The sequence below is a fragment of the Coregonus clupeaformis genome, chromosome 7 (assembly GCF_020615455.1).
Source record: "Coregonus clupeaformis isolate EN_2021a chromosome 7, ASM2061545v1, whole genome shotgun sequence".
In the NCBI taxonomy this organism is placed as follows: Eukaryota; Metazoa; Chordata; class Actinopteri; order Salmoniformes; family Salmonidae; genus Coregonus; species Coregonus clupeaformis.
The window spans coordinates 45,489,648-45,516,267 of record NC_059198.1 but is presented as its reverse complement, the minus strand read 5'-3'; the positions used below and the strand labels follow the sequence as shown (position 1 = coordinate 45,516,267).

At 43.2% G+C, this 26,620-nt stretch overlaps 2 protein-coding genes across 3 annotated transcripts in view; one reads left to right on the top strand and one right to left on the bottom strand.

Moving 5' to 3' along the window:
• The window catches only part of LOC121570261 (aspartate beta-hydroxylase domain-containing protein 2-like), a 101,780-nt gene extending 97,398 nt beyond the window's left edge, over positions 1 to 4,382 (bottom strand). The window contains exon 1 of the mRNA XM_041881735.1: positions 4,059 to 4,382. The gene's annotated coding sequence lies outside the window, so the exon portion shown is untranslated. The remainder of the gene's footprint in view (positions 1 to 4,058) is intronic.
• A 151-nt stretch (positions 4,383 to 4,533) lies between these two features.
• LOC121569800 (seizure protein 6 homolog) overlaps positions 4,534 to 26,620 on the top strand; it is a 107,126-nt gene continuing 85,039 nt past the window's right edge. The window contains exons 1-5 of one of the 2 annotated variants that reach the window (XM_041881005.2): positions 4,534 to 4,874; positions 6,144 to 6,220; positions 8,720 to 8,812; positions 24,972 to 25,184; positions 25,301 to 25,434. In XM_041881005.2, the coding sequence (XP_041736939.1) occupies positions 6,163 to 6,220; positions 8,720 to 8,812; positions 24,972 to 25,184; positions 25,301 to 25,434 (498 nt within the window). In that variant the 5' untranslated portion in view covers positions 4,534 to 4,874; positions 6,144 to 6,162. Of the gene's footprint in view, positions 4,875 to 6,143; positions 6,221 to 8,719; positions 8,849 to 24,971; positions 25,185 to 25,300; positions 25,435 to 26,620 lie in introns of both variants that reach the window. The other variant, XM_041881004.2, reaches the window with a different exon arrangement.

Genomic DNA, 26,620 nt, shown 5'->3' with positions numbered 1-26,620 from the left:
GGGCCAAAATACCAGCAACAGTGTGTGAAAACCTTGTGAAGACTTACAGAAAACGTTTGACCTGTGTCATTGCCAACAAAGGGTATATAACAAAGTATTGAGAAACTTTTGTTATTGACCAAATACTTATTTTCCACCATAATTTGCAAATAAATTCATTAAAAATCCTACAATGTGATTTTCTGGATTTTCTTTTCTCATTTTGTCTGTCATAGTTGACGTGTACCTATGATGAAAATTACAGGCCTCTCTCATCTTTTTAAGTGGGAGAACTTGCACAATTGGTGGCTGACTAAATACTTTTTTTCCCCACTGTATGTGCTGGTGTCCAAATTGATCGTGTCCATGCATACAAATATCTGGATAGATGAAAAGCTGTCTTTTGAAAAGCATATTGATGAGTTAAGAAGCTAAGAATAAAAATGGGTTACTGCCGCTTGCTAAATAGTAGAAAGCAGATTATTCAGTCGATGTTACTGTCGGTCCTAGACTATGGCGACGTCATCTATATGAACACAGCTGCCACTTCATTAAAGCTGTTAGATGCAGTTTATCATAGCGCACTGCGCTTTATTACGGGCAACAATTTTAGCACTCATCACTGCATTCTCTACCAGAAAGTTGGTTGGCTCTCTTCGATGTCACGAAGGTTGATACATTGCTTCATTTATAAAGCCCTTTTACAAAAAATCCCACTGTACCTAACATCATTACTAAACTTTAGACATGAGTTATCACCGGGCTGGTCCTTGCCGTTCTGCCACCCTAGGCGAGACCAAAAAATGCACCCCCCTCGTGCTCACTGTGATGTAGCCTACCATGTCGGCCGCAATGGAATTTTATGAATGCCCATCCATGTGGTAAGCCCACCATTTGTAAAATGGGCCGTTGTATTGGCTTTATTAGTCCTGACTCCTGTGACTAATCCATTTGGCTATTTAAACTCTGAATATAAGCTACCCAACTTTATCAGGAGTTATCGTGAGCCTATTTTCAATGTGTTTACACAGTAGGAAATGGAGAAGTATTTTCTTTTTCGCTATGATCAGCTTGTCAAAAGTTGAAGGATACAAACTTCAAACCATTGATCAAGACAGTGGGGTGAAACTCCTGGACAACAGTTGTGATTGTCCATTTTACTTTGACCTGTCCTGTTTTTAGGATATGTTTGTTAAAATGACAGCACATTTTTTACTGGATTGGGCACCATTTAGGTTAGGCTATTTGATTGGAGAAACCTGCATGCCCGTCTCATTACATTGTCATACATTATCTCCAGCCTGTAGGCTACAGAAAAGTCCACATACTCCTTCTACCATGTTAGATTATTTATTTGACGTAAAGTTGGTGGAGCGCCACAGCGACGCGTCTCTCCAACAGGACCCTGAAGAGGCGTGCTGGGAATGGACAAACAAAATATTTTGAGCCTTTGACAAAGTGAGCACTGTTTATTACAGGGTGGCATCAGCGCTCACCTAAAAAGCCCATATGCCACTGGTTGAGAGACATTGTCATTGTTTTGGGGCAAAATTATGTAAGTTATGTGTTGTTGGAGGTGCGTCTTGGTCAATTTAACTCAGAATATGTTGCCCTCGTCAATCTACAGCCATAGGCCGCAGCCTAATAAGTGGGCCGCCGTGAGTTACCAGATGTGGTGGCTAACTCTGGAAGTTCCTTTGGTCTCTACTGAGTTAGGTAAATCAGCTTTTAGTTTTTTTGCACCTTATCTGTGGAACAATCTTCCAAATGTTCTTAAATGTGATGTTCTGTTGCCTCTAGGGCAATTCAGAAAGATGATTTGAGGACCTTGTTACTTATGAATGTGTTTGTTTTTTATTACTGTTTTTTTTCTTTCTGCTTGTATTTTGTATTAATATTGAGTGTATTTTCTGTAATTCAGGGCCCAAGATACCTTGGTCTCAGTATGACTCCCTGATAAAATAAAGGTTTAAAAAAGTATTACAGTTGAGGAATCATGTTATCATTTGTTGTCTGATTGAGTTTACCATCTTGCACACATCCAAATACACTGCTCAAAAAAATTAAGGGAACACTTAAACAACACATCCTAGATCTGAATGAATGAAATAATCTTATTAAATACTTTTTTCTTTACATAGTTGAATGTGCTGACAACAAAATCACACAAAAACTATCAATGGAAATCAAATGTATCAACCCATGGAGGTCTGAATTTGGAGTCACCCTCAAAATTAAAGTGGAAAACCACACTACAGGCTGATCCAACTTTGATGTAATGTCCTTAAAACAAGTCAAAATGAGGCTCAGTAGTGTGTGTGTGGCCTCCACGTGCCTGTATGACCTCCCTACAATGCCTGGGCATGCTCCTGATGAGGTGGTGGATGGTCTCCTGAGGGATCTCCTCCCAGACCTGGACTAAAGCATCCGCCAGCTCCTGGACAGTCTGTGGTGCAACGTGGCGTTGGTGGATGGAGCGAGACATGATGTCCCAGATGTGCTCAATTGGATTCAGGTCTGGGGAACGGGCGGGCCAGTCCATAGCATCAATGCCTTCCTCTTGCAGGAACTGCTGACACACTCCAGCCACATGAGGTCTAGCATTGTCTTGCATTAGGAGGAACCCAGGGCCAACCGCACCAGCATGTGGTCTCACAAGGGGTCTGAGGATCTCATCTCGGTACCTAATGGCAGTCAGGCTACCTCTGGCGAGCACATGGAGGGCTGTGCGGCCCCCCAAAGAAATGCCACCCCACACCATGACTGACCCACCGCCAAACCGGTCATGCTGGAGGATGTTGCAGGCAGCAGAACGTTCTCCACGGCGTCTCCAGACGCTGTCACGTCTGTCACATGTGCTCAGTGTGAACCTGCTTTCATCTTTGAAGAGCACAGGGCGCCAGTGGAGAATTTGCCAATCTTGGTGTTCTCTGGCAAATGCCAAACGTCCTGCACGGTGTTGGGCTGTAAGCACAACCCCCACCAGTGGACGTCGGGCCCTCATACCACCCTCATGGAGTCTGTTTCTGACCGTTTGAGCAGACACATGCACATTTGTGGCCTGCTGGAGGTCATTTTGCAGGGCTCTGGCAGTGCTCCTCCTGCTCCTCCTTGCACAAAGGCGGAGGTAGCGGTCCTGCTGCTGGGTTGTTGCCCTCCTACGGCCTCCTCCACGTCTCCTGATGTACTGGCCTGTCTCCTGGTAGCGCCTCCATGCTCTGGACACTACGCTGACAGACACAGCAAACCTTCTTGCCACAGCTCACATTGATGTGCCATCATGGATGAGCTGCACTACCTGAGCCACTTGTGTGGGTTGTAGACTCCGTCTCATGCTACCACTAGAGTGAAAGCACCGCCAGCATTAAAAAGTGACCAAAACATCAGCCAGGAAGCATAGTAACTGAGAAGTGGTCTGTGGTCACCACCTGCAAAACCAGTCCTTTATTGGGGGTGTCTTGGTAATTACCTATAATTTCCACCTGTTGTCTATTCCATTTGCACAACAGCATATTACATTTATTGTCAATCAGTGTTGCTTCCTAAGTGGACAGTTTGATTTCACAGAAGTGTGATTGACTTGGAGTTACATTGTGTTGTTTAAGTGTTCCCTTAATTTTTTTGAGCAGTGTACATAGGCCTATTAGATTCAGTATCCCGCGTTTACAGGACTTACTGTATGAGCAAAGGTCTTTTTTTGGCTTACACAAAAAGCACCCCCTAGAACGGTCCCCTCCCGTGCATTAACAAGATATCATCGTCAGCCCACATTTCAGTAAACATATTGACAACATAGCACAACTGCGCAGATACTTCCATCACAGCCTTTCACTTGTGGTTTTGTCGATGAAAATGATTGTAAGCGTTCCCGGGAGAATGTCAAAATATAGTGGTGGTGGGGGGCAAAGAATTTAGTAGCCTAAGCTATTTATTCTGAAAATAGTCGACATCTAAATATATAGGCTATACAAATGGGCTATATTGTGTAGGTTATTCAGTTCTAGGCTACCATTAAAAGGTATCTGGTATGCGTGCATGCATGGTTCCTAATACATTTGAATTGTAGCCTAATGACTCACCACTGTCTATCTTCTGTGCTTCACTGTCTATCGGTCTTGATGGGCTGCGCCGATGCAACTCAATACAATTTCTTCCGCATTCGATGTTTCCGCAAAGCGCCAGAGTAGAATGTCCTCCTTTACGGAAAATACCGAAGGGTATATAATTGTAGACGTTTTTTTTATTGTGTGGTCAATTGAAGTGAAATACATGTTTGTCTTCTAATTAGCTTGGTATAGGCAATCTGAGTGTAAATCTTGCATGCTATCCCATCTCTAGCCTGGGCTTTTAGATGTGTGTTGTTGTTGTTGTTTCAGCACTGTGTTTGTGTACAGCTCTTCGCCAAGAGAACCAAGTTCATGAAAATCTGCGAACATCCACCAGGGCGCATCTGTGAGCTATGACTCCCGACTTAAATGCCCTCACACACACCATACGGGTACAAGCTACCAGCGTTCCACCCACCCGCTCGCCTGCTTCGGGGCCTAGAAAGAGAGGCGGATAGACATACCATCAAGGAGAAAGGGGGAGCGGAGGCAGAAGACAGCAGGATACCTTTCCACATATTTGGGAAAATAAATGGAAAATCAATGGTGTAGTCACAAAACCCCCTGCATACTCACACAAAGAGCAGGTCCGGGTGGGAGCAAATGATAATTTAAACAAATGTAACGCGCAGCATCAGCGCTGGTATTTTACATAAGTGACTCGAAGGAACGCAGTAAAAGAGAACGTAGCTCAACCAACAATAGGCAGATTTTTTTTACTGAAACGTGAATACCAGTGTGTAAGAAGCGGATAATAATAGGGGAATAGTTCAGGACGTGATTTTCCAGGTACGTATGCTTCCCTCCCTGTTAACTATTACGCATAGGCCTAATAATTAGCGCAGGTCTCTTTTTCTTATCCATCACCTCGCACCACAAACGCTATCTGCAATGAGATCTTAAACCAAACAAATAATACTCCGGGTTTTTCTCTGTCGCAAATAGAAATTAGGCCTATTCATTTTTGATAGCCGTCCGGTGAGAGTGGTTGTCGGACAAATATAATGATTTGGTGGGTATTTTGAAAACCAAGAGGGAACGGAATTGAAAGCATGAAGGAATGAAACGTTCTCCTGCGATGCATAACTTGACATTTTAGGCCTATTCTTATTAGGCCTATCATGTTTTGTTTAATGTAGCTATACGGATGTATGATCTCTATTACAGTATTTTAGATCTGAGTGACCATGACAGCACAGAAGGCATGTCATACGACCACGGATCTAAACCCCCTTGGGCCTTAGGACCCGCATAATGTAAATACGTGTTCACAATCTGAAATGTGATAGCCTTTTCCCCTTTATCTTATGTTGTGAGATAGATTTACATGGTGAGACATTGATGGAAGGCAACACTAACAAACACCAATGATGATACTGCACTGCTGATAATATCATGTTGAGCAATTTTACCTTTTAAACATTTTGAAGCTATACCTTGTTTGTTTGTTTATTGTTTGTAAACAATGGAGCAATACAACCCTTGGCTTATGATGGAGAAAGACAGCTGGGCTAAGCTCATGTGTATGTTATATTCTTTAGGAATCAAAAATGTAAATGACCATTGAACAGAGTCCCAGGTCCCAGACTGCACCTTTTTAATATCTGTCTCTCTAAAGCAGGGGTGTCAAACTAATTTTGCCCTTGGGGCCTCAATCGGTCTTCAACGAGGTCCGGAGGGCCGCACTGAAATTTGTTATATTTCTTGAATGTTGAAATAAAGGTTAAAATAAAAGAGAAAAAATTCATTTTGTATTATTTTTTTTACTCCAACCACCCGCAAGCCAGATTGGACCCCCTCCGTATGTTTGACACCCCTGCTCTAAAGCTTAAGCAAACTATAGTCTTAGGATTTTAATATATGATCAGTGTAGTTGCTGGTGCTGTTGTTCTCATTGATAAAGTAAGGCATGCATTGAGAAATGCACTCAGATTTCAAAGCATTTCCCTTTTGCTCTCTTCCTTTACTTTCTTACCATTTAGGTTGTATCTGCTCTCCTTTCCTTCCTCACAATCTCTCTTTTCCTCCACACTTCTGTTTCCCTCCCCTCTCTCTCAGGCTGTTCTGTTACTAAACCATGGTGTCTACAGTTCTTGCTGTGACACTATCTGTCACCATCCTCCACCTAACTACAGGTAACGTGTGTGGGTTAGTGCTGAGCGATTAACCGAAATGTTGGTTATTTTTTGGTTTCTAAACAACTAATTGACTGACGGTTCAATTATTTGAATTTCATGGCATTCTGCTTTTTTTCTGTGAGCTCAATGCAATGTGCGCTGCAGTTTCTCTAGAGATAAATCGGATTATATGCCCAAACTGTGCTTAGTAGTAGGGAGTTGTAGTTTCCAACAGGCCAATGTTCTATATACTGTAGTTTACCGCAGAACATTTTATAATTAACTACAATGACCATAATCCATTGCACAGCTAAACTTGTCCGGTCTTTGTTCATTTTACGCCTGCTACTTAAGAGAGAAGAATACGCAATGAAGAGGGGATACATAGAGAGCAGTTTATTTGCGAGGTATCTCAACCTGAAAATACTGTACATGATCTCAGTGATTTGATAGTTGGCATTCAGCAGTCAAAAGTAAGGCTTATTTACTTTGAAAAACTATTACAATAGTGACTTGTCAGACAGCATAGCCAGCAGCTCTATAGAGATGAGGACTTGGAATTAAATAGTCATCAAATAAAATAAACGTAATATGCACAATTGAAATATTTTATTAGTTAAATAATGTGAATAACTGATGGTTAATATATACAGTGCATTCAGAAAGTGTTAAGACCCCTTCCCTTTTCCCACGTTTTGTTATGTTACAGCCTTATTCTAAAATTAATTACATTAATTATTTTCCTCTCCAATCTACACACAATACCCCATAATGACAAAGCGAAAACAGGCTTTTTGAAATTTTTGCAAATGTATTAAAAATGAAAAACAGATACCTTATTTACAAAAGTAATCAGACCCTTTGCTATGAGACTCGAAATTGAGCTCAGGTGCATCCTGTTTCCATTGATCATCCTTGATGTTTTTACAACTTGATTGGAGTTGACCTGTGGTTGAATTCAATTGATTGGACATTATTTGGAAAGGCACACACCTGTCTATATAAGGTCCCACAGTTGACAGTGCATGTCAGAGCAAAAACCAAGCCATGAGGTTGAAAGAATTATCCGCAGAGCTCCGAGACAGTATTATGTCGAGGCACAGATCTGGGGAAGGGTACCAAAAGATTTCTGCAGCATTGAAGTTCCCCAAGAACACAGTGGCCTCCTTAAATGGAAGAAGTTTACAATCGGGGGAGAAAATGAGCAATCGGGGGAGAAGAGCCTTGGTCAGGGAGGTGACCTAGAACCTGATGGTCACTCTGAAAGAGCTCCAGACAACCATCTCTGCAGAACTCCACCAATCTGGCCTTTATGTTAGAGTGGCCAGACGGAAGCCACTCCTCAGTAAAAGGCACATGACAGCCCACTTGGAGTTTGCCAAAAGGCACCTAAAGGACTCTCAGACCATGAGAAACAAGATTCTCTGATCTGATGAAACCTAGATTGAACTATTTGGCCTGAATGCCAAGTGTCACATCTGGAGGAAACCTGGCACCATGCCTACGGTGAAGCATGTTGGTGGCAACATCATGCTGTGGGGATGTTTTTCAGTGGCAGGGACTGGGAGACTAGTCAGGATCGAGGGAAAGATGAACGGAGCAAAGTACAGCGAGATCCTTGACGAAAACCTGCTCCAGAGTGCTCAGGACCTCAGACTGAGGTGAAGGTTCACCTTCCAACAAGACAACGACCCTAAGCACACAGCAAAGACAACGCAGGAGAGGCTTCGGGACAGGTCTCTGAATGTCCTTGAGTGTCCCAGCCAGAGCCCGCTTGAACCTGATCAAACATCTCTGGAGAGACCTGAAAATAGCTGTACAGCATTGCTTCCCATCCAACCTGCCAGAGCTTGAGAGGATCTGAAGAGAAGAATCTGAGAAACTCCGCAAATACAGGTGTGCCAAGCTTGTAGCATCATACCCAAGCTGTAATTGCTGACAAAGGTGCTTCAACAAATGGTCTGAATACTTATGTAAATGTGATATTTCCGTATTTTATTTGCAAACATTTCTAAAAACCAGTTTTTGCTTTGTCATTATAGGGTATTGTGTGTAGGATGATGAGAAAAAATAATAATTTGAATCAATTTTAGAATAAGGCTGTACCGTAACAAAATGTGGAAAAAGTCAAGGGGTCTGAATACTTTCCGAATGCACTGTAAGTGATAAACAGTCATGGGCAGTCACTACCATCATGGGACTTTTAGTAATTGATTTATTCTGTGTTACAGCATTCAACCCACATAATGCTAGTGCATTTAATGGAAAAACAAAAGAGAAATTGAAATGTTCTATTAGTTTTTAGTAATCGAACCAACCTCAAAAAGCTCTAATCGCTCAGCACTAGCGTATGTGAGAGCGAGAGAGACAAGAGGCATCAATGTTTCTCGTGACAGATGTTTCTAGAATTTTTTTACAACTAATCTGCCAATCATAGTTTTAAATTCCTACGTTTCCTCTGAAGGTTTTTTATTTTTTTATTTTTTTACAAGTGATTATAAATCTCTTTCCTCTTAGGCGTGAGCTTTGTGACCCCTGACCCTGAGGCTCCTCCCACAGCAAGTCCTGGTCCCCATCCATTGGGCGAGCTGATCCATGCAGCCCTTCTGAGTAAGGAGTACCTGGGCCATGCCCCTGTTGATACAGGTAGCATAGCTCACCAATAGCAGTTTTAGATTATTCTATCAATACTGATATTCATTAATATGCTACTACTAATTTAATAATAACAATAACAGAAATACTTTTATTTGTAAAGCCCTTTTCAAATAAACCAAAACCAACTGCATAAATAGAATCACGATGGCATCAGTGGTGTAGGGTAGGTGGGGGCCACGATGCGGACCAATCCGCACACTCATGACAAAACCGTGCGTGTTTAAACCAGGGATGGGCAACTTTGACGGGGGTGGAGGCCACAAAAAATCTGAACTTATCATGGGGGATTGTAGTGGCTCGCGGGTCTGCATACCCACATCCATACCCACACATGCAGTTCTTTTGGGGCCCTAAACAAAATTACGTTTTACAGCTAATTTCCTGCAATTCTACTCATTTTGCAATAGGGTGTTAGAGAAATGTTAGCATTTTTTAATGACATTTGACTGAGAGTGACTTGTTATCAACGTGCCCCCCGGTCGGTATTTCAACCTTTATTACTACAAGGTTAGATAGCTGGCCGCAAGACAAACTTACAATCTAAAAAATGTTAGCTGACATTTGAGTGACTTTACATCACAAGACAAAACTGCTGATGCAAAACCATATTTCGAAATTGCACCTTGTGTATTCTACTATTCTAACTCTCAACAGTAAATTGAGACCCCGACTGTGTCCACCCCCGGCAAAAATATAAACGCAACATGTAAGGTGTTGGTCCCATGTTTCATGAGCTGAAATGAAGAATCCCAGAATTGTTCCATACGCACAAAAAGCGTATTTCTCTCAAATTGTGTGCACAAATTTGTTTACATCCCTGTTAGTGAGCATTTCTCCTTTGCCAAGATAATCCATTCACGTGACAGGTGTGGCATATCAAGAAGCTGATTAAACAGCATGATCATTACACAAGTGCTGTGCACCTTGTGCTAGGGACAAAAAATGTTTTGTACTTTGTCACACGACACAATGCCACAGATGTCTCAAGTTTTGAGGGAGCGTGCAATTGGCATGCTGACTGCAGGAATGTCCACCAGAGCTGTTTCCAGAGAATATAATGTTCATTTCTCTACCATAAGCCACCTCCAACGTCGTTTTAGAGAATTTGGCAGTACGTCCAACCAGCCTCACAACCGCAGACCACGCTCGTGTGGACGAGCGGTTTGCTGATGTCAACGTTGTGAACAGAGTGCCCCATGGTGGTGGTGGGGTTATGGTATGGGCAGGCATAAGCTACGGACAACGAACACAATTGCATTTTATCAATTGGCAATTTGAATGCACAGAGATACTGTGACGAGATCCTGAGGCCTATTGTCGTGCCATTCATCCGCCGCCATCACCTCATGTTTCACCATGATAATGCACTGCCCCATATCGCAAGGATCTGTACACAATTCCTGCAAGCTAAACATTTTCCAGTTCTTCCATGGCCTGCATACTCACTAGACATCTCACCCATTGAGCATGTTTGGGATGCTCTGGATCGATGTGTATGACAGTGTTCCATTTCCCACCAATATCCAGCAACTTCGCACAGCCATTGAAGATGAGTGGGACAACATTCTACATGCCACAATCAACTGCCTGATCAACTCTATGCGAAGGAGATGTGTCGCGCTGTATGAGGCAAATGGTGGTCACATCAGATACTAACTGGTTTTCTGATCTACGCCCCTACCTTTTTTTTAAGGTATCTGTGACCACAGATGCCTATATGTATTCCCAGTCATGTGAAATCCATAGATTAGGGCCAAAGGAATGTATTTCAATTGACTGATTTCCTTTATATGAATTGTAACTCACTAAAATCGTTGAAATTGTTGCATGTTGCGTTTATTATTATTCAGTGCATTTGGAAAGTATTCAGACCCCTTGACTTTTTCCACTTTGTTACGTTACAGCCTTATTCTAAAATGGATTAAATATATTTTTTTTACCTTGGCAATCTACACACAATACGCCATAATGACGAAGCAAAAACTGGTTTTTAATTTTAGCAAATGTGTTACAAATAAAAAACGGAAATATTACATTTACATAATTATTCAGACCCTTTACTCAGTACTTTGATGCACCTTTGGCAGCGGTTACATCCTCGAGTCTTCTTGGGTATGATGCTACAAGCTTGGCACACCTGTATTTGGGGAGTTTCTCCCATTCTTTGCTGCAGATCCTCTCAAGCTCTGTCAGGTTGGATGGGGAGCATCGCTGCACAGCTATTTACAGGTCTTTCCAGAGATGTTCGTTCGGGTTCAAGTCCGGGCTCTGGCTGGGCCACTCAAGGACATTCAGAGACTTGTCCTGAAGCCACTCCTGTGTTGTGTTGGCTATGTGCTTAGGGTCGTTGTCCTGTTGGAAGGTGAACCTTCCTGAGGTCCTGAGCGCTCTGGAGCAGGTTTTCATCAAGGATCTCTCTGTACTTTGCTCTGTTCATCTTTGCCTCGATCATCTTTGCCTCGATCCTGACTAGTCTCCCAATCCCTGCCGCTGAAAAACATCCCCACAGCATGATACTGCCACCACCATGCTTCACCGTAGGGATGGTGCCAGGTTTCCTCCTGAGGTGATGCTTGGCATTCAGGCCAAATAATCCAATCTTAGTTTCATCAGACCAGAGAATGTTGTTTCTCATTGTCTGAGATTCTTTAGGTGCCTTTTGGCAAACTCCAATCAGGCTGTCATGTGCCTTTTTACTGAGGAGTGACTTCCGTCTGGTCAGTCTACCATAAAGGCCTGATTGGTGGAGTCTCCACAGAGGAACTCTAGAGCTCTGTCAGAGTGACCATCGGGTTCTTGGTCACCTCCCTGACCAAGGCCCTTCTCCGCCGATTGCTCAGTTTGGCCGGACAGCCAGCTCTAGGAAGAGTCTTGGTGGTTCCAAACTTATTCCATTTAAGAATGATGAAGGCCACTGTTTTCTTGGGGACCTTCAATGCTGCAGAATTGTTTTGGTACCCTTCCTCAGATCTGTGCCTCGGCACAATCCTGTCTCTGAGCTCTACAGACAATTCCTTCGACCTCATGGCTTATTTTTTTTGCTCTGACATGCACTGTTTTCGCTTTGTCATTATGGGGTATGGTACGTAGATTGCTGAGGAAAAAAAATCAATTTAATCAATTTTAGAATAAGGCTGTAACGTAACAAAGTGGAAAAAGTCAAGGGGTCTGAATACTTTCCGAAGGCACTGTATACACTGAGTGTACAAAACATTAAGAACACCTTTCTAATATTGCGTTGCAACCCCCTCCCCCCCGCCCCCATGCCCAACACAGTTGTGTCATGTTGGCTGGATGTCCTTTGGGTACACACGGGAAACTGTTGAGCATGAAAAACCCAGCAGCGTTGCAATTCTTTACACAAACTGACAGTGTCTGCGAGAGGTTCGGAACATATTGACATAAGGAATGTCATTACGCTACCCTGGTGCTTGATCTACCTGCGCCTTCATCGCTGGGATTGCCTGTGTCTCAACGACAGTGCTGTCTCCAAATACGCTGACTCCGGCAGTGGCTCCTTTCCCTCTCTCTGACGGGGGCACTGCCTGCTGTGGGAGGTCTCGACTTATTGCCGTGAGCAGCGGGAGTATGCTATCCTGCTTCTCGTGGGCCCGTGAAAGGTTCAATGGGCGGATTTCTCCATCCCCTTCTCCGGCCGTTGTATTGGGCAGTTCAATGGTGAGAATTGTCTGTCCCTGGAGCAAAAATGTAGTGCTATCCAGGAGCACGAGTACATCAATAAGCTGCTCCCAAACATTTTAAAGGTGCATCAGAAAATTGAGTATCTTATTTCATGTGGGATACAATGACATTATGAAGGGCAGCTCAGAACAGCTAAAGATGGATTTTAAAGAACTGATTGGGTGTCTGCTTCACACCAACAAAAGCCCCATAATATTTGGCCCTGTGCCCTCCGTAAATCGTGTCATTGAACGTTTCAGCAGACTTTTAGCCCTCCGTAACTGGCTACGAGACTATTGCTGCTCTGTGGGTGTAACATTTAGTGTCAATTTTTATACCTTCTGGAAACAAAGCTTGTTTTATAAGGAGGATGGGATCCAGCCAAATCATTTGGGTTCCTGGATCCTTTCACAGCATTATAAGGCTGCGCTGAGATAATAACTTATCAATGACCCAAGCCCAGCTCAGTTAATCCCTACCATTATGTCACTGAGATGTCATAATGCTTCAGCAAATGTACATTATCCCAGGGGCATTGGAAGACGCAGTATTCTTATCCCGCTTTCCTCCCAAATTTCGTGGTATCCAATTGGCAGTTACAGTCTTGTCCCATCGCTGCAACTCCCATACGGACACGGGAGAGACGAAGGTCAAGAGTCGTGCGTCGTCCGAAACACAACCCAACCTAGCCGCTCTGCTTCTTGACACAGTGCCTGCTTAACCCAGAAGCCAGCCGCACCAATGTGCCAGTTGAAACACTGTACACCTGGTGACCGAGTCAGCGTGCACTGCACCCGGCCCGCCACAGGAGTCACTAGTGCGCGATGGGACAAGAACATCCCTGCCGGCCAAACCCTCCCCTAGCCCCTACCCTGGACGGCTCTGGGCAAATTGTGCACCAACCCATGGGTCTCCCAGTCGCGGCCGGCTGCGACAGAGCCTGGAATCAAACCAGGATCTCTAGTGGCACAAGACCACTGCGCCACTCCGGAGGCCCCAAGTAACCTCATTTATGTCCCTCTAACTGCCCTGAAGGCCTCTGCTGATCCTACAGCTATTGTATGCAACCATAGGTTGTAGTGATCACAATATAGTAACCATATCTAGGAAAACCAACGTTCCAAAGGCTGGGCCTAAGATAGTGTATATGAGGTCATACAAAACATTTTGTAGTGATTCCTATGTTGTTGATGTAAAGAATAGTTGTTGGTCTGTGGTGTGTAATGAGGAGCAACCAGACACTGCACTTGACACATTTATGAAATTGCTTATTCCAGTTACTAAATAGCATGCACCCATTAAAGAAATGACAGTAAAAACTGTTAAACACCCGTGGATTGACAAGGAATTGTATGGTTGAGAGGGATGAGGCAAAAGGAATGGCCAATTAGTCTGTCTTCACAACCAATTGGCAAACATACTGTAAATTGAGATCATGTGACTAAACTGAATAAAAAGAAGAAGAAGAAACTACACTATGAAACAAGGATAACAGACAAACTCGGCTGCATCATTCATTTAATCAAATGACTCATTCATCACAAAACGTACTGATATTACCAATTACTTTAATGATTTTTTCATTGGCAAGATTAGCAAACTTAGGCATGACATTCCAAGAACAAACGCTGACACTACACATCCAAGTATAACTGATCAAATTATGAAAGACAAGCATTTTAATTTTGAATTCAGTAAAGTGAGTGTGGAAGAAATGAAAAAAATAGTTGTCTATCAACAATGACAAGCATCTTACATTTTAGTCATTTAGCAGACGCTCTTATCCAGAGCGACTTACAGTTAGTGAGTGTATACATTTTTCATACCGGCCCCCTGTGGGAATCGAACCCACAACCCTGGCGTTGCAAGCGCCATGCTCTACCAACTGAGCTGCAGGAGGGCCGTTTTACAACTTGGATGGACTAGGATAATAGCGGATGATATTGCCACTCCTATTTGCCATATCTTCAATCTAAGTTTACTAGAAAGTATGTGCCCTCAGGCCTGGAGGGAAGAAAAAGTAATTCCGCTACCCAAGAACAGTAAAGCCCCCATTACTGACTCAAATAGCCGACCAATCAGCCTGTTACCAACTGTCAATCTTAAATGAATCATTGTTTATTATCAGCATGCTAGAGAGGTCACAGTCAAACTTAGATGCATAAAGTACTGGTCTGAAGTGAGTTCTACCGGGGAAGTCCGCTTCGTTCTCAAAACAAGGGTCTGGGCGTACTGCCAAATTGCAGATACTGATAGTGAGGATTCGTTCAATCAGTCACTTGCATGAACACAGAAATTGGTAATTAGAAAAGCACAAATATAACATTTTCCATCACATAACCCTTTGTAAACTTTTGAAAAAATGTCTTGACCAGATACAATGCTATTTTACTGTAAACAAATTGACAACAGATTTACAGCACGCTTATAGGGAAGGACATTCAATAAGTACGGCAATTACACAAATGACTGTCTGAGAGAAATGTACAGTGGGGAAAAAAAGTATTTAGTCAGCCACCAATTGTGCAAGTTCTCCCACTTCAAAAGATGAGAGAGGCCTGTAATTTTCATCATAGGTACACGTCAACTATGACAGACAAATTGAGGAAAAAAATCCCGAAAATCACATTGTAGGATTTTTAATGAATTTATTTGCAAATTATGGTGGAAAATAAGTATTTGGTCACCTACAAACAAGCAAGATGTCTGGCTCTCACAGACCTGTAACTTCTTCTTCTTTAAGAGGCTCCTCTGTCCTCCACTCGTTACCTGTATTAATGGCACCTGTTTGAACTTGTTATCAGTATAAAAGACACCTGTCCACAACCTCAAACAGTCACACTCCAAACTCCACTATGGCCAAGACCAAAGAGCTGTCAAAGGACACCAGAAACAAAATTGTAGACCTGCACCAGGCTGGCAAGACTGAATCTGCAATAGGTAAGCAGCTTGGTTTGAAGAAATCAACTGTGGGAGCAATTATTAGGAAATGGAAGACATACAAGACCACTGATAATCTCCCTCGATCTGGGGCTCCACGCAAGATCTCACCCCGTGGGGTCAAAATGATCACAAGAGCGGTGAGCAAAAATCCCAGAACCACACGGGGGGACCTAGTGAATGACCTGCAGAGAGCTGGGACCAAAGTAACAAAGCCTACCATCAGTAACACACTACGCCGCAAGGGACTCAATTCCTGCAGTGCCAGACGTGTCCCCCTGCTTAAGCCAGTACATGTCCAGGCCCGTCTGAAGTTTGCTAGAGTGCATTTGGATGATCCAGAAGAGGATTGGGAGAATGTCATATGGTCAGATGAAACCAAAATAGAACTTTTTGGTAAAAACTCAACTCGTCGTGTTTGGAGGACAAAGAATGTTGAGTTGCATCCAAAGAACACCATACCTACTGTGAAGCATGGGGGTGGAAACATCATGCTTTGGGGCTGTTTTTCTGCAAAGGGACCAGGACGACTGATCCGTGTAAAGGAAAGAATGAATGGGGCCATGTATCGTGAGATTTTGAGTGAAAACCTCCTTCCATCAGCAAGGGCATTGAAGATGAAACGTGGCTGGGTCTTTCAGCATGACAATGATCCCAAACACACCGCCCGGGCAACGAAGGAGTGGCTTCGTAAGAAGCATTTCAAGGTCCTGGAGTGGCCTAGCCAATCTCCAGATCTCAACCCCATAGAAAATCTTTGGAGGGAGTTGAAAGTCCGTGTTGCCCAGCGACAGCCCCAAAACATCACTGCTCTAGAGGAGATCTGCATGGAGGAATGGGCCAAAATACCAGCAACAATGTGTGAAAACCTTGTGAAGACTTACAGAAAACGTTTGACCTGTGTCATTGCCAACAAAGGGTATATAACAAAGTATTGAGAAACTTTTGTTATTGACCAAATACTTATTTTCCACCATAATTTGCAAATAAAATCATAAAAAATCCTACAATGTGATTTTCTGTAAAAAAATATTCTCATTTTGTCTGTCATAGTTGACGTGTAGCTATGATGAAAATTACAGGCCTCTCTCATCTTTTTAAGTGGGAGAACTTGCACAATTGGTGGCTGACTAAATACTTTTTTTCCCCACTGTAACTGCCTTATGTTGCTGGACCTCAGGAAGAGTAATGGGGGTCCTTAATAAATACAAATACAAAAAGGCACTTAAATATTTTATCTTGCCCATTCACCCTCTGAATGGCCCACATACACAATCCATGTCTCAATTGTCTCAAGGCTTAAAATTCATTATTAAACCTCTCTCCTCTCCTTCATCTACACTGATTTGAAGTGGATTTAACAAGATTTAACATCAACATGTTCTTAATGTTTTGTACACTCAGTGTATACAGTGCCTTCAGAAGGTATTCATACCCCTTTACTCATTTCACATTTAGTTGTGTTACAGCCTGAATTCAATATGGATTAAATTAATGTTGTTTCGCACCGATCTACACACAATACCCAGTGTGAAAACATGTTTTTTTAGAGATGTTTGCAAATATATTGAAAATGAAATACAGTAATAAGTAATTTACATTAGTTTTCACACCCCTGAGTCAATACATGTTAGAATCACCTTTGGCAGTGATTATAGCTGTGAGTCTTTCTGGGTAAGTCTCTAAGAGCTTTGCACACCTGTATTGTACAATATGTGCACTTTTTTAAATTTGATTCTTCAAGCTCTGTCAATTTGGTTGTTGATCATTGCTAGACAGCCATTTTCAAGTTTTGCCAAAGATTTTCAAGCTGATTTTAGGTCAAAACTGTAACTAGGTCACTCTAACATTGCCATCTTGGTAAGCAACTTGTCTCCCAGTGTCTGTTGGAAAGCAGACTGAACCAGGTTTTCCTCTACGATTTTGCCTGTGCTTAGCTCGATTCCGTTAATTTTTTTCCTTTAAACTACCTAATCCTTGCCGGTGACAGGCATACAAATAACATGATGCAGCCACCACCATGCTTGAAAATATGAAGAGTGGTACTCGGTAATGTGTTGGATTTTCCCCAAACATAACACTTTGTATTGAGGACATAAAATTATTTCTTTGCCACATTTTTGGCATTTTTACTTTAGTGCCTTATTGCAAACAGGATGCATGTTTTGGAATATTTTCTGTAGTTACTCCACAATACTCATCTAAATGACAGAGTGTCACGAATTCAGCCGAGGCTGCCCCTCCTCCTTGCTCGGGCAGGCTTCGATGTTCGTCGTCACCGTAGTACTAGCTACTACCGATCCATGTGTCTATGTTCGACTTGTTTTGTCTTTATTGGTCACACCTGTTTCCCATCATGTAGTTATGTCTTCCCTATTTAACCCTCTGTCTCACACTGTGTGTTGTGCGTGTTTGTTCATGTTTTGGTTGTCGTAAGTGTGCGGGTTTGTTCCTCCCTGCGTGGAGGTTTGTTCTTTCTATTACCTACGAGTAAAGTACATTTTTTCGATTAGCTCTGTGTCCTGCGCCTGACTTCGTCCTACCGCATTACACTGACGCCTTGACACAGAGTGAAAAGAAGGAAGCCTGTACAGAATACAAATATTCCAAAACATGCATCCTGTTTGCAATAAGGCACTAAAGTAAAAATAAAATGAATAGTCATTTTAAAGTCACCATTGGCCTCATGGTGAAATCCCTAAGTGGTTTGTATTTGTATTTATTAAGGATCCCCATTAGCTGCTGCCAAGGCAGCAGCTACTCTTCCTGAGGTCAAGCAACATTAAGGCAGTTATATACAATAAAAAAATATTACAGGACATTACATTTCATAAAACTTTTCACAACACATTAAGTGTGTGCCCTCAGGTCACTACTCTACTATCACAAATCTACAATACAAAATCCATGTGTACGTTTGTGTAGAGTGTGTGTGTCTTATCATGTGTGCCTGTGTCTCTTCAGTCTCCGCTGTTCCATAAGTTGTATTTTTGTCTGTTTCTTAAATCTGATTCTACTACTTACATCAGTTACCTGATGTGGAATGGAGTTCAACGTAGTACTGTGCGCCTCCCATAGTCTGTTCTTGACTTGGGGATTGTGAAGAGACCTTTGGTGGCATGTCTTGTGGGGTATGCATGGGTGTCCGAGCTGTGTGCTAGTAGTTTAAACAGACTCCTCGGTGCATTCAGCATGCCAACACTTCTTACAAAAACAAGTAGTGATGAAGTCAATCTCTCCCCTACTTTGAGCATGAGAGATTGACATGCATGTTATTAATGTTAGCTCTCCGTGTACATTTAAGGGCCAGCCATGCTGCCCTGTTCTGAGCCAATTGTAATTTTCCGAGGTCCCTCTGTGGCACCTGACCACACGTCTGAACAGTAGTCCAGGTGCGACAAAACTAGGGCCTGTAGGACCTGCCTTGTTGATAGTGTTGTTAAAAAGGCAGAGCAGCGTTTTATTATGGACAGACTTCTCCTCTTAGCTACTATTATATCAATATGTTTTGACCATGACAGTTTACAATTCAGGGTTACTCCAAGTGGTTTAGTCACCTCCACTTGCTCAATTTCCACATTATTTATTACAAGATTTAGTTGAGGTTTAGGGTTTAGTGAATGATTTGTCCCTAATGCAATGCTTTTCGTTTTTTAAAATGTAGGACTAACTTATTCCTTGCCACCCATTCTGAAACTAACTACAGCTCTTTGTCAAGTGTTACAGTGATTTCACTCGCTGTAGTAGCTGATGTGTATAGTGTTTAGCCATCCACATTCATAGACACACTGGCTTTACTCAAAGCCAGTGGCATGCCATTAGTAAAGATTGAAAAAGTAAGGGGTGTAGACAGCTGCCCTGGGAATTCCTGATTCCACCTGTATTATGTTGGAGAGGCTTCCATTAAAGAACACCCTCTGTGTTCTGTTAGACAGGTAACTATTTTTCCACTATATAGCAGGGGGTGTAAAGCCATAACACATGTTTTTCCATCAGCAGACTATGATCGATAATGTCAAAAGCGGCACTGAAGTCTAACAAAACAGCTCCCAGAATCTTTTTATCATCAATTTCTCACACAAATGACTGATGATTGGCTGAAAGTGCCGTGCTTGTTGAATGTCCTTCTCTATAAGTGTGCTGAAAGTCTGTTGTCAATTTGTTTACAGTAAAATAGCATTGTATCTGGTCAAACACAATGTTGTTGTGGTGTCGAGAAAACGTTGCTAATTTATGCTGTGAAAACAAGGCAATCCGCTGACACTGTACCTTGATTATAAAGGTTTATTTATATCAAAGTATTCCAGCGTCAATTTACAGATATCTGCCGATATCTGGAGAATAACTGGCTCCAATCTGTAATATGTTATTCTCCCCGTCCTCTGTTTTAACCGTGGTATTTATCCTATGCCCTATGTAACATAATATGGGTGTTTTCCCCTACAGACCAATCCCAGAACTCCACCTAACAGACTTCCTCGGCTTTAGGGTGCCCCTATAGAACTACTCCCCAGATGCTCCCCTTAAGCTAAGTCAACATCCTCTAAGACCCTTTGAAACCATTAGCAAAGTCATAAATTCCTCAGATACCACATTGTCAAAAAGTTTACTAAGGGTTGGTAACAGGCTGATTGGTTGACTATTTGAGCCAGTAAAGGGGGCTTTACTCTTCTTGGGTAGAGGATTTACTTTAACTTCCCTCCAGGCCTGACGGCACACACTTTCTAGTAGGCTTAGATTGAAGGTATGGCAAATAGGAGTGCCGATATCGTCCGCCATTATCCTCAGTAATTTTCCATCCAAGTTGTCAGACCCCGGTGGCTTGTCATTGTTGATAGACAACAATATTTTTTTCACTTCTTCCACACTCACTTTACGGAATTCAAAATTACAATGCTTGTCTTTCATAATTTGATCAGTTATACTTGGATATGTAGTGTCAGTGTTTTGTTGCTGGCATATCATGCCGACGTTAGCTAATCTTGCCAATGAATAAATCATTAAAGGAATTTGCAATATCAGTTGGTTTTGATGAATTAATGTGAAATCTGATTCAATGAATGATGAAGCTGAGTTTTCCTTTTTGCCGAACATTTCATTGAAGGTGCTCCAAAGATTTTTACTATCATTCTTTATATCATTTATCTTTGTTTCATAGTCTAGTTTATTAGTATTTTCAGTTTATTCACATGATTTCTCAATTTTCAGTATGTTTGCCAATCGGTTGTGCAGCCAGACATATTTGCCATTCCTTTTGCCTCATCCCTCTCAACCATACCATTTTTCAATTCCTCATCAATCCACAGGGATTTAACCATTTTTAGTCATTTTCTTAATGGGTAACTGGAATAAGTAATTTCATAAAATGTCTGAAGTGCAGCGTCTGGTTGCTCCTCATTACACACCATAGACCAACAAATATTATTTACATTAACAACATAGGAATCACAACAAAACTTTTTGTATGACCTCTTATACACTATCTTAGGCCCAGCCTTTGGAACTTTGGTTTTCCTAGATATGGATACTATATTGTGATCACTACATCCGATGGATTTGGATACTACTTTAAAGCAAGTTTCTGCAGCATTAGTAAAGATGTGATCAATACATGTTGATGATTTCATTTGTAACTACCCTGGTTTGTTGACTGATAACCTAAACCAAGTTGCAGGCACTGGTTACAGTTTGAAGCTTTTTCTTGAGTGGGCAGCTTGATGAAAGCCAGTCAATATCTAAATCACCCAGAAAATATACCCGTCTGTTAATATCACATACATTATCAAGCATTTCACAAATGTTATCTAGATACTGACTGTTGATACTGACTGTTAGCACTTAGTGGTCTATAGCAGCTTCCCACAAGAATGGGCTTTAGTTGAAGCAGATGAACCTGTAGCCATATTACTTCAACAGTATTTAACATGAGATTTACAGGAATGTGGTTCTGAATATAAACCACAACACCTCCTCCAATGGCATTTCTGTATTTTCTGTAGATGTTATAACCATGTATTGCTACCACTGTATCATCAAAGGTATTATCTAAGTGAGTTTCAGAGATTGTCAGAATATGAATGTCATCTGTTACTAGCAAATTATTGATTTCATGAACCTTGTTTCTTAAGCTACATGTGTTAACGTGGGCTATTTTTATGCATTCAGGGCAGTTAGAGGGACATAAATTAGGTTACTTACATTGTGTCTACCAACGGCCATGGGATAATGTACATTTGCTGAAGCATTATGACAACTCAGCAACCCAATGGTAGGTATTAACTGAGCTGGGTTTGGGTCATTGATAAGTCATTGTCTCAGCACAGCCTTATAATGCTGTGAAAGGATCCAGGAACCAGGTTTCCTTCCTCTCCAGCAACTTAATTAGGAAGGAGGCCTGTATATTTGTAGTGACTGGGTGTATTGATACACCATCCAAAGTGTAATTAATAACTTCACCATGCTCAGAGATATTCAATGTCTTTTTTTATTTTACCCATCTACCAATAGGTGCCCTTCTTTGTGAGGCATTGGAATACCTCCCTGATCTTTGTGGTTGAATCTGTGCTTGAAATTCTCTGCTCAGCTGAGGGACCTTACAGATAATTGTATGTGTGGGGTACAGAGATGAGGTGGTCATGAAAAAAATCCGTAAGAGTCTATTGACGCACCCATGCATCAATCTAAGTAACATAATACAAAAAAATCCCCCCCAAAATCGGAGATATGTTTTTTTGCATGGGTTGCATCCCAATCCACCGCACCCGCCTTTGTCGGCCTTCCGCATCTGCGGTGGAAGGTGGCCGAGCTACAGCGGTGTTTGTCAGACCATGAGACATCCCCATGAGACTTCTCACAAAAACGTCTATAGCGTCCAAATGAATATGACCACTCTATGGAAATATGAGACTCTCACGAACACAATGGTGTTCTCAGTTTTGCTCTACAACCCCCACAAGTGTCACAGGACTCGTCTGAAGGTAACCCAGTACCAGTTAAAACATTTTATGGAGGTAGTTCGTTTTGTGACAACAACAAAAGGGGTTAAATATGTGTCTAAAAAAACATAAATATTTCCTGAACTTTCTTATATTCCTATATATAGGACAGACACCTCAACCGTATTCCTTATTATGTATTTTTTGACTGTCTGTTTGACCCTTTATGAATGTTATTCAGTGTGTTTCTATGGGCTATAGTAGTAAAGGCGAAATTCTATATTTTATCAAATACTAAAACAAATAATTTTAATTTGGTATGACAAAACAATTATCTATGTGTCACACCCTGGCTCTGGGACTCATTATGTTGAGCCAGGGTGTGTGCATTCTATGTGTTTATTTCTATGTTGGTAGTTCTGTTGTGTCTATTTCTAGGTTGTTGTATTTCTTTGTTTGAGTGACTCCCAATCAGAGGTAACGAGTGTCAGCTGTTGGCTCGTTGTCTCTGATTGGGAGCCATATTTAAACTGTCTGTGTTCACCTTGTGTTTGTGGGTTTTTGTTCCGTGTTCAGTCAGTGTTACTGTGGACTTCTCGATCGTGTTTTGTTTTGGTTTTCGTGCTTTAATTAAATAAAGTCATGTTTATTTCACACGCTGCGCCTTGGTCTACTCCTTCTCGTCAAGACGATCGTGACAGAAAAACCCACCATACCAGGACCAAGCAGCGTGTCCAGGAACAGGCAACCTGGACGTGGGAGCAGCGTCGGAGGGTCGAGAGGCAACCCCAATAAATTTTTAGGGGGGGGCACACGGCATGGACGACGGAGGCAAAGATGGGGCGAATCCAGGAGGCCACCAGGCCAGGGGTACACCGCCCTGTACGTCCTGTGCGGATGCCTCACACAGAGTGTGTGAGGGTAGGCATTCAGCCAGGACGGGTGGTGGCCGCTGTTCACTCCAGGCCTCCTATCCGTCTCCACAGCCCGGTCCGGCCTGTTCCTGCCACCCGCACCAAGTCTACGGTGCGCGTCGCCAGCCCGGTCCGGCCTGTCCCTGCCACCCGCACCAAGTCTACGGTGCGCGTCGCCAGCCCGACCCGGCCTGTTCCTGCCACTCGCACCAAACCTACGGTGCGCGTCGCCAGCCCGGTCCGGCCTGTTCCTGCCACCCGCACCAAGTCTACGGTGCGCGTCGCCAGCCCGACCCGGCCTGTTCCTGCCACTCGCACCAAACCTACGGTGCGCGTCGCCAGCCCGGTCCGGCCTGTTCATGCCACCCGCACCAAGTCTACGGTGCGCGTCGCCAGCCCGACCCGGCCTGTTCCTGCCACTCGCACCAAACCTACGGTGCGCGTCGCCAGCCCGGTCCGGCCTGTTCCTGCCACCGCACCAAGTCTACGGTGCGCGTCGCCAGCCCGACCCGGCCTGTTCCTGCCACTCGCACCAAACCTACGGTGCACGTCGCCAGCCCGGTCCGGCCCGTCTCTCTTCCACGCACCAAGCCAGGGGTGCGAGTCGTCAGCCTGGTAAGGCCCATTCCTCCTCAACGCACCAAGCCAGGGGTGCGAGTCGACAGCCTGGAAAGGACCGCTCCTGTTAAGTCCAGTCCTGCTCCAGCCGGGCGGGGCCAGACTGGACCAGGGGCGCATTGGGGGTGTATTGAAGGGTGGTGGTCAAGGCCGGAGCCAGAACCGCCACCGAGGAGGTATGCCCGCCCAGCCCTCCCCCTGTTTTGGTTAGTTGAGGCGCGGTCGCAGTCCGCGCCTTTAGGGGAGTACTGTCACACCCTGGCTCTGGGACTCATTATGTTGAGCCAGGGTGTGTGCATTCTATGTGTTTATTTCTATGTTGGTAGTTCTGTTGTGTCTATTTCTAGGTTGTTGTATTTCTTTGTTTGAGTGACTCCCAATCAGAGGTAACGAGTGTCAGCTGTTGGCTCGTTGTCTCTGATTGGGAGCCATATTTAAACTGTCTGTGTTCACCTTGTGTTTGTGGGTTTTTGTTCCGTGTTCAGTCAGTGTTACTGTGGACTTCTCGATCGTGTTTTCGTGCTTTAATTAAATAAAGTCATGTTTATTTCACACGCTGCGCCTTGGTCTACTCCTTCTCGTCAAGACGATCGTGACACTATGTTAGCTTAGTAGAATCCCCCCTCCACTTTGACATTATGGGGTATTGTGTATAGGCCAGTGAAAATCTCAATGTATTCTATTTTAAATTCAGACTGTAGCACAACAAAATGTGGAAAAAGTCAAGGGGTGTGAAGATCCATGGGGCGGCGCACAATTGGCCCAGCGTCGTCCAGGATAGGGGAGGGAATGGCCGGCAGGGATGTAGCTCAGTTGGTAGAGCATGACGTTTGCAATGCCAGGGTTGTGGGTTCGATTCCCACGGGGGGCCAGTATGAAAACAAATATAAAAAATAATGTATGCAGTCACTTGCTCTGGATAAGAGCGTCTGCTAAATGACTAAAATGTAAATGTACTTTCTGGAAATTGATCCGGGCCGCCAGTTGCCCATCCCTGGTTTAAACACTCTGCCTCAATTGCAGGCACAACCACCAACCCGACTCAGGCTGTACCACAGCTTGGGCAGACTGAGCCTGCAGCGACTGTGATGCTACCAGGGGTGCTAACCACAGCCCTGACCTCATTGCCCGCAGCCAGCCAATCAGGAGCAGGGAAAACTGTAACATCAACCACAGAGGAGGAGACGACAACCACTTTGATCACCACCACGACCATCACCACGGTGCACATGCCAGGTAAATGCATGGTGTGATTGCAAGCCTAACGTTATGCAATGTTTCATAGCCATTACTTCCATAGGGTTGAGATATTTGTGCATTTTCAGTCAAGTGTCCTGACTTTCTCTCTCCAGTGCAGTGCAATGCCAGTCTCTCTGGGATGGAGGGCATTGTGGAGTCTCCAGATCCTCTCTCCTCATCCCCTTACTCTCCTCTGGAGTGCACCTACAGCATCACAGTGTATCCGGGTTATGGAGTGGAAATTCAGGTAAGGCACCGTTAGTCATCAACGTTACTTATGTCACATCATACCACAATTATTTATTTTTTATTATTTGCACAAAATAAAAATACAAAGCAATGGGATGAGAGTTTAAGAAGCAAGTGAAAAGTACATGTACGGGAAAGGGTCTGGAAAGGCTCCTTGATGTTGTAGGCACAAAGCGTCGATAATGAAGGTGGCTGTGCTTTTATACTGATTGGTTCTCTTGTGTCTTTCTCACTCAAACACCCACATGGACAGCCACACACAGCCCCTGAGTGCCACCCCCTTTAATTACAACCATTGGATGATCAAATCCTTATCTCGATCACCCAGAAATAAAATTATCTCATGAAAGCTTGTCATTTCCTGTTTTACTTCTGGGGGAATGCCTTTAACAATTGTGACTACCTTTGTACAAAGGAAGGACGCGAAGTCTCCTCCCTCGAAATGGAAACTCTCTGCCAAACCCCTCCCTTCCGCTAATTTCACCCGTGTTTATCATGGCCAAAAATCTAATTTTTGTTTTCATGAATTTTTATGATATAGCTAATTTAGACTTTGTGGCTGTGGAATCTAGTGGGAACCATTTATCATCCACACATGGGCTTGAAAATCACTGCACCATTTCAAGCACCACCTTCTCCCAATTCTGATTTGTAAAAATAATCAATGAAGAAAACCCAAAACCAGGAACTACTGCAGTGTTACCAATTTAGCAACTATATCAGTGTATTTAGTTCAGACCCCTCCAGCAACTTTTATTGGTAAAAGATTCTAGCGACAAATTCAGCTACTTTTCAGGCTGCCTTTGGGGAGTTTTGATACTGAGGGTTTCTATGGTTTTGATAGCATTTAGCTAGTCTTGCTAACACCAGCCTCTCTACGTCCATGACGTGAGAGTCTGGAACGGCTGCTTTGATGTGTCAGTAAGAAGTGACCGTAATGAAGGGGCTGTGCCCTCAGACTTCAAAGCGGCATCCTACGCTCGTTGGATATCCCCGTTTTTGAATTGAATCATGATCAATTGTTTTACATAGGACAGTTTCAGCCATTCCGCTTCCAGGATAAGCAAACACACACAGTAGCTAGACCTTCAGAGTTCGGACATCGTTTGCCACTAATACTTTTTTTATTTGATTAATTCAGGGAAAACCCATTGAGGCCATGGTCTCATTCGCAAGGGGGCCCT